Source organism: Myxocyprinus asiaticus, chromosome 48, assembly GCF_019703515.2.
Source record: "Myxocyprinus asiaticus isolate MX2 ecotype Aquarium Trade chromosome 48, UBuf_Myxa_2, whole genome shotgun sequence".
Lineage (NCBI taxonomy): Eukaryota > Metazoa > Chordata > Actinopteri > Cypriniformes > Catostomidae > Myxocyprinus > Myxocyprinus asiaticus.
In genome coordinates this window covers 20,811,155-20,824,030 of record NC_059391.1, presented here as the reverse complement: position 1 = coordinate 20,824,030, position 12,876 = coordinate 20,811,155, and the positions used below count along the sequence as shown (strand labels likewise).

Sequence of the window (12,876 nt, the reverse complement as noted above, 5' to 3'; positions counted from 1 at the left end):
AATACACGACTGCACGTTGTGAAATACACGCAACTTTTCAGCGCAGTCTACCTGTTAATTATTTTCAACAATGTCCTGACTGTTTTAATATGTTAAGTAACTTTTATTTGGTGATTTCCGTTTATAACAGGCTTTTAATGGTTGTTCTATTGATCCTGAACTATTCATTCAATTGTTTTCAATAAATGTCTATAAAATTTTCGCTAATGTTGATTCAGTGAATGCTTGTCATGTTCTATATTTAATGTACAATGATCATAATTCAAGGCGAGCACGTCGCAGATAAATGCCCCTTTTCAGTGGAATTTAGCATTGGATTTGGAATAGGTTAAGTATTTTAAATGGGTTGCATAAACACACTTTTTTTGAAGGTTGGTTTCTCTTTAGACTAGTCGGTTACAAAACTTCAGTTTAAACGACAGTCAAATAGCCGTAGCGCACATCCCTAGTGAATACATGTTTACACGCTGACAACAATGAAAGTAGCTATTTGGTTAGCTAGTTAGCTGTAAGCTCGTTGCCACGGAGAGTAAAAGATGGACTTTATTTACTTTCCAGCATTGCGTCTCACCAATTAGGTAACAGCAAAGCGTGAAATCAACACTCACCACACACAATCCGCCACCGTACCGTTGTCTGCTGAGCTGCAAAAAGATGCTCTGATGTTTACCTTTCAATCTGCTACATTACTGACTGCACTGACAAACTATAGCTGGCTAACGCAAACAGATGTGATAAACATGAATGACATGGTTGTCAGGGACAGGGTTAACGTTATATTAGTTATATAAAACGATGGGGTCATTTTTTATTAACTTTCCAGTATGTATTTCACAAACTAGTTAGCAATTTAAGGAAAAGAGACCACTAAAATCCACACCGTTTAACTCCACCCTGTCTGCAGAGCCACCGTCAGCGCAGAGTCAGCTCTGTAAACAATGGAGTCGGAGCGCGCTCTGCTGGACAAACTACGCCATGACACCAATTCTAAAGCATTGTTTTCTGCATTATATGTTCTGAAAAATAGTTTTCATATCAGCGCATATCGGTAAAATATACGCCGATACCGATATATCGGTGAAAGGCTAATATCGGCCGACCGATATATCGGCCGGGCACTACTTTTAAATATTTTAAATCTAACCAGCTTTACCTCGGATCATATTTGCTGAGCTTCTTCAGAAAATGTAAATTGCATTATGATGCTAAAATTAATTTTAGATGACAATCAAGTTCAGTTGGTCATTAAAAGTTGCTGGACAAATATGCGGGACATAATGCAGTTGTGATGGCAATGCTTTAGATTAGATGATTGTTCAAAATAGCCTATTGAATATCAGGAATGTATTATATATGTAAACCCTGATATTACACCGCATAAATTTTTCTTTAATAGCTGTGCGCACAGCATATACACATCGATGTATGATCATTACACTAAGACTGAAAGATTCCCCCACTACTTGGTGCAGGTTGCCAGCTTGAACAGGGCCAGAACCGGTGGCAACCTGCGATAGGCACAACATCAGGACCAATATTACAGTCCTACCAGAAGGGCAACTGCTCCCTTTTGATTGGATTTATTTGTGAAATTAAAATGACAGTACGCTGGCTAATTTCAATGAATTGTCTCAATACTCTCCCCATTTTACCAAAACTTAAGAGGAAAAACATTAGGGACATCTGGGAGGCAAAAGGTACACAATTAGCGATAAACACACATTTCTGTATGGAAACGGCTTAAGGGCAGATTTCTTTGCAATAAACCAAAACGTATGCAACAAAGTGTTTTTTAGGCATGACGTCATCACGCACACCATTTTTATAGATAAAAGGCCGTTTGAATGGAAACAGGCAGAAGACGGCAAATGTCGCAGTTTTTTTTAACGCATTTTCACTGTGTCGATAACAAACAGCGTGAAAAGTGGATGGAAACTAGGCTATTGTTAGTTACTAAATAAGGATTTTCATTCAAATTCAGAACAATTTGCCAATCTTTTTAACTGAGAACTGTCTGACTGATTCATTGATAAGAACTGACAAGATTCATTCATAAATTGGACATAACTTTGGCTAACAAGCAAGTTTACGTCAGTTTGGAAACGTTCATTTTTGCAAATCCACTGGATGTTGTTAGGGCCACAGAAAAGAAAACTTAAGCTTTAACAGTAAGGTTTTGTCTAAAGTTCGCCGGCTACTTGTGATGACCTTACCTTTAGATGAGGTAGAAGGCTGGGCTGAATCTTTGTTACCATTGGTAATGTTTTTCCCCTCCTCTGGGGCACTTGGAGCTGGTGCCTTTTCTGGGGCGTCACCCACCACTTCAAACTCGACATCCTTTTCTAACTCCTCACTACAATGAATGCAAGACAAGACTTTGAAACTCAAGTGCCGGTAGTAAAAAAGTTACAATTCCTAGCTTCATGGACATACACTCACCTGTGAAGTACATTGACCAAAAGCGTGTAATCCTGAAGGAAGTCATCTGCTTGAAGACGGCTCCCGTTCCGAATCCCAAAATCAGCCAGAAATTTGTTATTGTTAGCTACAGAGAGACAAGACACAGAAACATTAAAACAAAGCTAGGATTTGTTACTTGTGTAAGATGTGCTCTAGAGTCAGAGTTGTAAACTGCACATAGAATTTAAATCACACCTTCAGTCTCTCCCTCCTCTGAGGAAATGAGAATTGTTCCTTTGCCATCCTCAATTTGCACATCTGGTGCCACCATGCCAAATTTCTCCTTCAAAATCTGATAATGCAACACCACAGATATGAGATGAGGGAGTCTACTAATCCTGACAATTTAACAAACTAGTACAAAAACACTGAAAATGACAGTCAACATTAAGTATAGCAAACTGCTTCATTATATTGAAAACCAAGACTTCTTGTCATGCAATATCCAGAATTTAACTTTTTTTTTTTTTGTAGGCCTCAAATGTGAAAACAGACACTTGTAGTGGATTCCAAGGACTGTCGCTACCTTGTCCTGAAGGGCTTGTACAACGGTCTTGTGCACGTTCAGTTTGACTGTGACCTCAGGTTTGCTGGCACACACGTAACAGTTTGAATTGGGAGGGTCCAGTGCACACGGTACCAGAAGCTTTTTCCTGGGGTTGGGTTGCTTGTTCAGGAAGATCTAGAGACAAAAACATGAAGTGATCACATAACCGAAGTTTTTCTGATAAAGAAATTACCAAGTAAAGTTATTCTGCTTGACAACATTTTCCCAAAGTCAATTCTCAGATGAAACAATTGCTGAGATAGTGCCATCTTAAAGGTGCTATATGTAATATTTTTACTGTACTAAATCATAAAATGACCATAATATGTCATTAGAGAATTAGGAAACATGCTAAATTGAAATGCTGGCTTCTCCGTTAACAGTGCTACAGCCAGTATATTCTACTTTGAAGTTTGCATTCCAGCCAGAATTTCTGTTTATGTTTTGGCCTGTGTGATCCCGCCCACTGCCCTCACACCAACAGTATTTGACACTGCCGGGTTGCCAGATTTGAACAAGTTTGCAGGCAAACAACACTGCGTGCTGCAGCCATGGAAGCCAGCAAACGAACTGGATCAGAGATAACAGATTCACCCGACCTAAAAAGCCTCGTCATCCGTCTAAAAACCACCATGACCAGAGGCGTAGTAAAACAAGGATAAATATTGGAGATGACTTTGGAAGATGGAGACAGCTTAAAGCCCAGAAATCCTTTAAAATGGATGCTGAGTTGGAGCTTAACAGGTAAGCATTAAGCGTCACCTAAAATTAGCTAATTCATCTCGGCTACTAGTAGGGATGGACATTTTGAGTAAATTCAACATTTGAGTACTTGCATTCATACTCGGTGATTAATGTGCAGCCTGGTTTCAAGGCAGCGAGACACAGCCGGTGAAGTGATTCCGACTAATGCGGTGGAGTGGACGGGCCACGGCTGTTTACTACATCGGCAACAACCAGCATGACAGAAAAATACGACAGAAACCACAAGCTTGACTCAAAATTGACTCAATTTACGAATGCGAAAACTCTATAGGTTTAATGAATACTGACGTCCAAATCGAGTAACATTACTCATGCCCATCCCTAGCTACTTTCTACAGTTTTTATCTAATGTAAACCTTACATCCGTTTTAGAAGAGTTTATTGTATTTTGTGACTGAATCAATGAATGTGGTGAAATGTCGCTAGCGTTTGAGTACTAGGTAGATGTTTTAGTTCAATGATGTACAATTTTCTGTGTACATAGGTTGATTATGGCATATTTTTTTAGTTACGAGCACCTCCACCCTTAGCAAGAGGGACTTGAAGAAGCCTCACTTGATGCCCCCGGCACTGTCCAGTATTGGATGTCTATCAAGTGGAACACTTTCAGACCAGTCAGTATCTGAATCGATATTTGTTTTCAACCCCCTTTGTGAAGTGTATATCCTAATATCAATACACAAGTATGTAGCTGAAACAAAGGAAGTTGATGTAATGCAATTTAAATACATTTTGTATTACTCGTGGCCTACATTTGCACAAATCCAATTTGATGTCGTTAAATAGTAAAACATTTTCAGTTTCGTTCATTCCTGTGTCCTAATTCTGGCAACCAGCATGAGCTTAGAGTCTGGGGCGGGGCAGACAACTCTCCAATATCTTGAATATGGACTGCAGTACCCATTTCAAACACTTGTTGTCAATCTTACATATAGCACCTTTAAGCCACAGGTGAATAAGTGTAGCAAGATGCACAGGACATGATGCTATCTGGTTCACGCTTGTCACAGTTTTGATCATAATCTGTAGAAGCATCACCGCAAGCTCACCGTACGACATTGCTCGAAGTCTGAGTTGAGAATTTTCAGCGCCTCAAGAACAATAAGACCGGCAATGACGGCATTAGTGGTGGCTATTGCTGGAATGATGTTCCCAGCCATGGCTAGATGAAAAGAAACAAAGGTTTTAAGCCACATTCAATTCAATACCAACATTATTGAAAAATAAAAGTCTGAATTAATGAATTTCCCAGAAAAAGGATCTAGAACTCATAGTTTTATGATAATAAAATGAAGCAGCATTTATCTGAAGCACTTTTTTCCTACATGTTCTTAGTGAGTTTAGGAGTAAAACAACTTTTTAGGCCAAAGTGGGATTTTATATTTTCTTGAATTTTTCTGTTTGATAAACAGTGCAACATTAACTCTCCTCTGCTAAAAATCTTGCTTTTAAATATGCAATAAAAAGTAATAGTTAAATATTTGTAATCATGCTAAGTGCACTGACAACACAACTTTCCAAACGCTTACATTTGACATCAAAGCAGCTTTTCATGTTCATACTGAAGACGTTCATGCGCAAGTTTGCGGCCGCTGTAACAAAGTCCATCGCTGGAGGGTCGTCCTGAAAACATTGGCACAAATAAAGTGGGTTTTACACTAAACATCTGACTGTAAGATTAAGGGTTTTTATTTTAATTTTTTAAGAGATTCATGCACATGCATATCAGAAATCAAAATGCTAAAATAGGGATATAACGCTAAAGACATTTTGTCCGAAAAGACAGACAATAATTATTTTTATCCATGGCCGACATAATAAAACTATTCTATTGTCTGTTGTTCTATACCAATATCTAGAACTTTCCTATTTATTATCTCAAGCATACTGTTTGAATGTGGAAAACTAAGCCCTCATGTTATCTAGGCCTGTCACAATAATTACTTTTGGTGGACGATATACTGTCCCAGAAATAATTCCGATAAACGATCTTATTGTCATTTTAAGAGCATTTTATGCCACGGACATAATGATAATATAATAGCATAATAATGCAAGTACACCCTTTCAAAGAGACACTTTCAGACACTGAAATTGGAATGTCAAAAAAAAAAATATAATAAATTAAGTCGGGAAGGCCCCTCTCCATCTCCAACTACGGTTTTTGTTCCCAGCTCGGAAAACTGGATAGGATGGTTATGTTTTAGATAAGCTTTTAGGTTAGTTGTATTGACAATTTTCATTACCACTGTTTTTAAACAAAGTCGACATACGGGCCCGGGCTCGACATTAAGCATTGTCATGTGCTTGTCCTTCGGACAAGTAAATTGATCATTCACTTGTCCGAATAAAAAAAGTTACTTGTTCGGAGACATAAACAAAAAGATGTAAGAAAAAAAGCCTCCATCGTCATAATTTACACCTAAGAACCATTAAGAACACATTGCAGGAAGATGGTAAATCATTACTAACCCTCAAGCCTGTATGAATTTCACTCTTCTGAGGAACACAAAATTAGATTTTTGGCAGAATGTTAGTCACAGTCACTGTTCACGCCCATAAACTAACATTCTCCCTAACGTCTAAAAATTTTGAGTTCCACGGATGATAGAAAGTCAGACGGGTTTGGAACAACATGAAGGTGAGTAATGATGACAGAATTTTTTGTAAAACTTTACAATAAGTTTCATTAACATTAGATAATGCATTAGCTATCATGTGCTAACAATGAACAATATTTTACAGCATTTATCAATCTTAGTTAATGTTAGTTCATAGTGCATGAACTAATTCTAACATATACAACTTTTTATTTTATGTATGAATATGTATTAATATACTGTATGTTGGAATTAACATTAACCAAGATTAATAAATTATATAAAAGTGGTGTTTATTGTTAACTGATGTAGTTAACTAATGTTAACAAATGGAACATTTTTGTAAAGTGTTACCTAATTTTCATTTTTGGGTAAATCTTCTCTTTGAGTCCAATTCAATTCTTACCAGTTGCATTAAAAATGGTTGTTTAATATTGACAAAATGCATTGAAAATGTTAACAGATAAAATCCCGAGAGAACCTTGCTGCTAAATCAGTTGTTATATATTCAAAACAGGTGTAAAGATAATGTTTTCATTGTGTGTAATTTATTAATGATATAGTGTTAATATTATTATCATGTATATTGCTATATACTTATTAAAATTGACTGATTCAAATGGCAGAGAAAATACCTCGGATACATACATTAGATGGAGCTCTAGAAAGATGAGAGATGTAACGGGTGCATAAGTCTGTTTTAAGCGTTTGTCTTCACTCTACAGATGGTATTATTACACAAAGCGTTTTGCTATTTCTACCTTTCCTGCTGTATTATGAGGGAGCGCCACAACGTGACGAGACAAAATTTGATTTCTCCAACGTTGCACGCTTGCGATGAAGACAGCTTTGTTGATTATAAACAGGAACAACCTTTTTATCACATCACTCGCCATATAGAGATGCGGTATAACACCATTCGCATGTCCAATTAACAGGTTTATACTCGTTTATATATGTAAAATCTAAAGTTCAGTAGGTAAGCGCATCCCCACTGAACATGATCACAAGCTGTTGAAAGCTGCACGAGTGAAGGCGAGAGGGTGAGAGGGCAACGCAAATGATTAAAATTGTGCTCAATCCCTGCAATATTGAGCCAACATTGGTTATTGAGATTTTAATCAGGCTAATTGTCCGGTCTTGCAAGTAAAATTCTCTTAAACTTGCCCTTTCAAAATTTCCACTTGTTTAAGCGATAATGTCGAGACCTGTTGGCTGACGTCAATGGGCTCTCATCTTTCGGCTTAAAGCCAAAATATTCCCACACCAGAGCTGTGGAATGTGGCTTTGAAACCAAGTCCATGTATACTTCCGAACTTTCAGGCTGGAATTATGCAGTTGACGGGAAAAACACCTATTAGCCTCGAGTAACACGTAATCTTCACCTGTCACTGTCCGCTCTGTGTGTGTGGAATAGCTGCATGAGCCCTGCCTCCGACACAGAGAGCAGACGAGAGGACAGAAGCAGTGCGACTGGCTACAATGTTGGTGACATTCATTCTTATGTAAACAAACACGCATATAAACACAATGGGCAATATCGAGCTCAGCAAAAATGATCGAGGTCATGTCCATATATCATACGATAAGTTGATAATGTAATTATCGTGACAGGCCTAATGTTATCCTTGTCCAATATCGGCCAATTCAAACTGATGCTGACACACTGGGAGATATCATTATAGTCGCTGATTTATTGTGCATCCTAATTTTTAAAACTGAATACACGAATTTGAAAATAAAGTAAAACATTCTAAGTATATTGTACATTTTACATTGCTTCACTTACCTTGTCCCAAACTAGCTCTGCATCGTCACCCTTCTCTGTCAGCTGAGATCGGAGGGTTTCTACACTCCTTTGGAAGAGTTGAGCGTAACCCTGAACACCTAACACCTGCTGGTCCTTCAGACCTGTGCCGCAGGCCTCCTCCTGAGAACATGCTATCACACACACACAATACAGCTTTATTAACACTTATGGCCATTGTTATGATTATAATTACTATTCTATATATGGTCATATAAGACCATTCACTTGTGTGCAAAAGAGCTCATGTTCATATACTTGATGATAACTCACCATGCTGCTGGATTTCTGTCCAGTCTAGAGGTACTGGGGCTTTCCTCTTTTTCCACAACTTATCCATGGTCAACAAATACATGATGTCATCTTTAAAAAGCTGAAACACACCACAGAAATTAGAACAAAATCAATTTAGACCACTTCTACAACCTGGCCCTTGAAAACAGTACCAAAGTTCAATAAAAAAAAGTGAAAACAAAAAGTCTGTAGTTGTGATCATTTGAAGGCAATGGTGGGATTTTAACACCCACTCTCACCTTATTGAAGAGTTTGACGGGATCGTAGCCTGTGGAGCGAGCCCACCCTTTAGTGGACACTCGTTTGATGTCTCCATCCTGGTCAGAGGCTGTAGCTTTGGCTGCTGCTTCTGCAGGGTTCCCTGTTATCATCAAACATCACACAAACATCAGCTTTCCAGGAAAAAAGGCACTAACACTAAACCACAAATGCTGAACATTAAGTACACTTTCAGTATGAACAGAACTTTATAAACAGAACAATTATAAAGTGTCTGACCATATTTAAAAGCTAGTTTCATTGATGAGCCAAACCCTACATTTATACTTCGTTTATTTAAGCAGAAAGTACCACGAAAACTTCTGTGGATCATTGAGGAGGTAAATTATAAACTGCAGAAGAGCTGATGTCAATGTGCTGCTACTCACAGGCAGCCTCAGGGTCAGCTGTGTCAGGTGAAACCTCCTGATCCGCATCCTCCTCGCCAAATAGCTGACTGTAAAGGCAAGTTATAAAGACATGTTACGGTTATGCCAATTACTTCCAATAATTAGAATAACTCAAGAATCAAAAAGCCAATACTTTCCAAGTCTTCATATAAAAAGGGTTCATTTAATTAGGAACAATATTCATTTTGTCACCGTGCTGTGACGGGACAGATGTTATTCCAGAAAACTTACTTGAAGAGGTATTTGGCCCACACGATGCAGTGAATGGGTTCAGAGGGCGTGTTGCGAATGGTGCACCCTGGGAAGGTTTTCTGTGTGGGCTTCGGCTGGCACTCGTAGCATTCTGTCTGACCCTGCGGATTGGAAATTTGCAAAACGTGAATGCTGTAATATACAAACACCTTTCAAAAACATTGAAAAGATGCTATTTCATTCTAAACCTTGAAGAGAACAATATTTGTCCACAAAGTGACTGTTGTTGTAACAGATGTGTCTTGCCTTCTTGATAACAGTAACCTGTCCCAGATAACCCGCCGTGCCACTCTCAATGAGGGGAATGTCTGCAGCCAAACACATCCTGTTGACGTGATTTCTGGCCGCTGCATGAACAGAATTGACAATCAGTGCAGAACACTTTTTTTTTACCACTTTGGATTTTAATCCAGTTGGAACAAAGGTAGTGCTCGCATTCATATTTGCAGAAGTCTGTCGTACCTCTGTTGTCCAAAGCATTCATAACAAGTTGGAAATTCCGGAAGAATTCTACGTTGTAATCTGGGCTATAACAGACATAAATATTTTCATGAATAAATAACTCTACATAACTTTTCCCTCAAATTCCCTCATTTTTCAGGTTTTCCACGAACGTGAGAACCCCAAATTAAGCGATTACACTCACTTCATGATGCTGTCATGATAGGCAGTGATATTCGCAGAAGGGCAAAACCTAAGCACACTCTCTTTGGCGACCTGAAATGCAGACAAATCATTACAGACAAATCTGACACATGCCTGTAATTCTTTTACACATGGCTTGGAGTCAGTTGTGCCAATTACCTGAGCTTTGGACTTTCCAACATGTTTCTTCTGAAACAGGAACTGTCTGTTGAGGTTGCTGACATCAATGGTGTCCAAGTCAATCTGTAAACAAGAAAAGTCAATAGCAAAGAAATTCTATGAGTTGGTACTCATCTAAAAAGAGAAAACCCAGATGTCACCATGAAACCACCATACACAAATTAAGAGATGTAAATATTTAGATCAATCATATCTTCTTATCTCTTCTAAAGACACCTTTCGGGAGGTAAAGTACAAACCCGCAAATGGTTGGTGCATAACAACAGTATACCAGCGTATCATTCAACGTGCATGTTTGTTTGACTTCACTCCCCGACAATAAGACTTATTCCTAAGTATAACAGCCAAAAACCCTGGAATCAAGTCATGATCACTTGCATATACTGTCTAATCACAATATCATACAAACTGGTTGCATGGCCAGCCTTGAAACATGCATATGTGTAGTTCAAATGCATTACTTGCCTTTTTTTTTTTCAATAGAAAAAAAAATTACACACACACACACACACACACACACACACACACACACACACACACACACACACACACACACATACATACACATACATACACATACATACACACTCACACATATACACTGGTGGCCAAAAGTTTGGAATAATGTCCAGATTTTGCTGTTTCGGAAGAAAATGTGTGGTTTAATTCACCAAAGTGGCATTCAACTGATCACAAAGTATAGTCAGGACACTACTGATGTAAAAAACAGCACCATCACTATTTACAAAAAGTCATTTTTGATCAAATCTAGACAGGCCCCATTTCCAGCAGCCATCACTCCAACATCTTATCCTTGAGTAATCATGCTAAATTGCTAATTTGGTACTAGAAAATAACTTGCCATTATATCAAACACAGTTGAAAGCTATTTGTTTCGTTAAATGAAGCTTAACATTGTCTTTGTGTTTGTTTTTGAGTTGCCACAGTATGCAATAGACTGGCATGTCTTAAGGTCAATATTAGGTCAAAAATGGCAAAATAAAAGAAACAGCTTTCTCTAGAAACTCATCAGTCAATCATTGTTTTGAGGAATGAAGGATATACATTGCTTGAAATTGCCCAAAAAAACCCTTAAGATTTCATACAAAGGTGTACACAACAGTCTTCAAAGACAAAGGACAACTGGCTCTAACAAGGACAGAAAGAGATGTGGAAGGCAAGATGTACAACTAAACAAGAGGATAAGTACATCAGAGACTCTAGTTTGAGAAATAGATGCCTCACATGTCCTCAGCTGACAGCTTCATTGAATTCTACCCGCTCAACACCAGTTTCATGTACAACAGTAAAGAGAAGACTCAGGGGTGCAGGCCTTATGGGAAGAATTGCAAAGAAAAAGCCACTTTTGAAACAGAAAAACAAAAAGAAAAGGTTAAAGTGGGCAAAGAATCACAGACATTGGACAACAGATAATTGGAAAAGAGTGTTATGGATCTTAACCCCATTGAGCATTTGTGGGATCAGCTAGACTGTAAGGTGCGTGAGAAGTGCCCGACAAGACAGCCACATCTATGGCAAGTGCTACAGGAAGTGTGGGGTGAAATGTCACCTGAGTATCTGGACAAACTGACAGCTAGAATGCCAAGGATCTGTAAAGCTGTCATTGCTGCACATGGAGGATTTTTTGATGAGAACTCTTTGAAGTAGTTTAAGAAGTTCTGAATTTTTTTAAAAAAAACTGTAAAAGTAATTTTTCACTTTATTAATGTCCTGACTATACATTGTGATCAGTTGATCACTTTGGTGAATAAAAGTACCAATTTCTTTACATAAGAGCAAAATCTGTTCATTATTCCAAACTTTTGGCCGCCAGTGTATGTGTGTGTGTATATATATATATATATATATATATATATATATATATATATATATATATATATGCGCTATTACATAAAGGCTTTTATTTTAATAAAGGCTGACTTTCATGTTGTTTCAGCGAGCTGGTAAAAATCCATACAAATTGTTACCATGATAACCAGTTGCCATAGTTACTTCTACTTTTTTATCATTGTTACTACTGTAAAATCATAACCGATTGGTATGCTACCTTCTTGAACCCTTTAATCAAATTTCAGACATTTATTTTTCAATACAGTGGTGTCCATTATGAAGTTAGGAGTTCTTTTGCACAAACGGTAAATTCAGCAACCATGAAACTCCGACAGAAACTATTGTTACCATGTTCAACATCTGTAAGGAGGACCACTGAACGCCACAGAACATGGCGCGAAAAAAAAGCACAAATGAACTGTTCTTTATATCAAAGTTTGCACCAGCAGCAACACAGCATTAAAAAAAACTCCCTGTAAATATACCATTATATAAGGCGCGTGACCATCGTTTTTATTTTGTCTCTATTACATTGTTGGTGCTTATAGACGGGGGTCGAGTGACAATGGGGCCTACGTAACCCATCCAGCACAAAGCGAGTCCGCCTTTATCCGACTTACCACTTCAATATTCTTGAAACCGGTGAGGACCAGATTTTTCAGCAGCTCGCAGCCTATGCCTCCCGCCCCGACCACCAACACCCGACAGGAGGAGAGAGAGTCGGCGAGCTCTTTGCGAAGAGGTCCCACCAGTTGTGCCATTGTCGGCTCGGACGAGCAGCAGTTTGATTCTGCGGGGCTGCGGGGA

The 12,876-nt window shown here is 38.4% G+C and overlaps 1 protein-coding gene across 1 annotated transcript in view; it reads right to left on the bottom strand.

Moving 5' to 3' along the window:
* The window catches only part of LOC127437205 (SUMO-activating enzyme subunit 2), a 19,976-nt gene extending 7,100 nt beyond the window's left edge, over positions 1-12,876 (bottom strand). Inside the window, exons 1-16 of the mRNA XM_051691984.1 lie at positions 12,690-12,876; positions 10,198-10,281; positions 10,040-10,110; positions 9,856-9,920; positions 9,640-9,740; positions 9,373-9,494; positions 9,121-9,188; positions 8,713-8,834; positions 8,453-8,552; positions 8,162-8,313; positions 5,302-5,395; positions 4,822-4,934; positions 2,987-3,142; positions 2,656-2,752; positions 2,440-2,545; positions 2,214-2,353 (exon numbers count right to left, since the gene is read on the bottom strand). Of these exons, the coding sequence (XP_051547944.1) occupies positions 2,214-2,353; positions 2,440-2,545; positions 2,656-2,752; positions 2,987-3,142; positions 4,822-4,934; positions 5,302-5,395; positions 8,162-8,313; positions 8,453-8,552; positions 8,713-8,834; positions 9,121-9,188; positions 9,373-9,494; positions 9,640-9,740; positions 9,856-9,920; positions 10,040-10,110; positions 10,198-10,281; positions 12,690-12,830 (1,732 nt within the window). The 5' untranslated portion in view covers positions 12,831-12,876. The remainder of the gene's footprint in view (positions 1-2,213; positions 2,354-2,439; positions 2,546-2,655; positions 2,753-2,986; positions 3,143-4,821; positions 4,935-5,301; positions 5,396-8,161; positions 8,314-8,452; positions 8,553-8,712; positions 8,835-9,120; positions 9,189-9,372; positions 9,495-9,639; positions 9,741-9,855; positions 9,921-10,039; positions 10,111-10,197; positions 10,282-12,689) is intronic.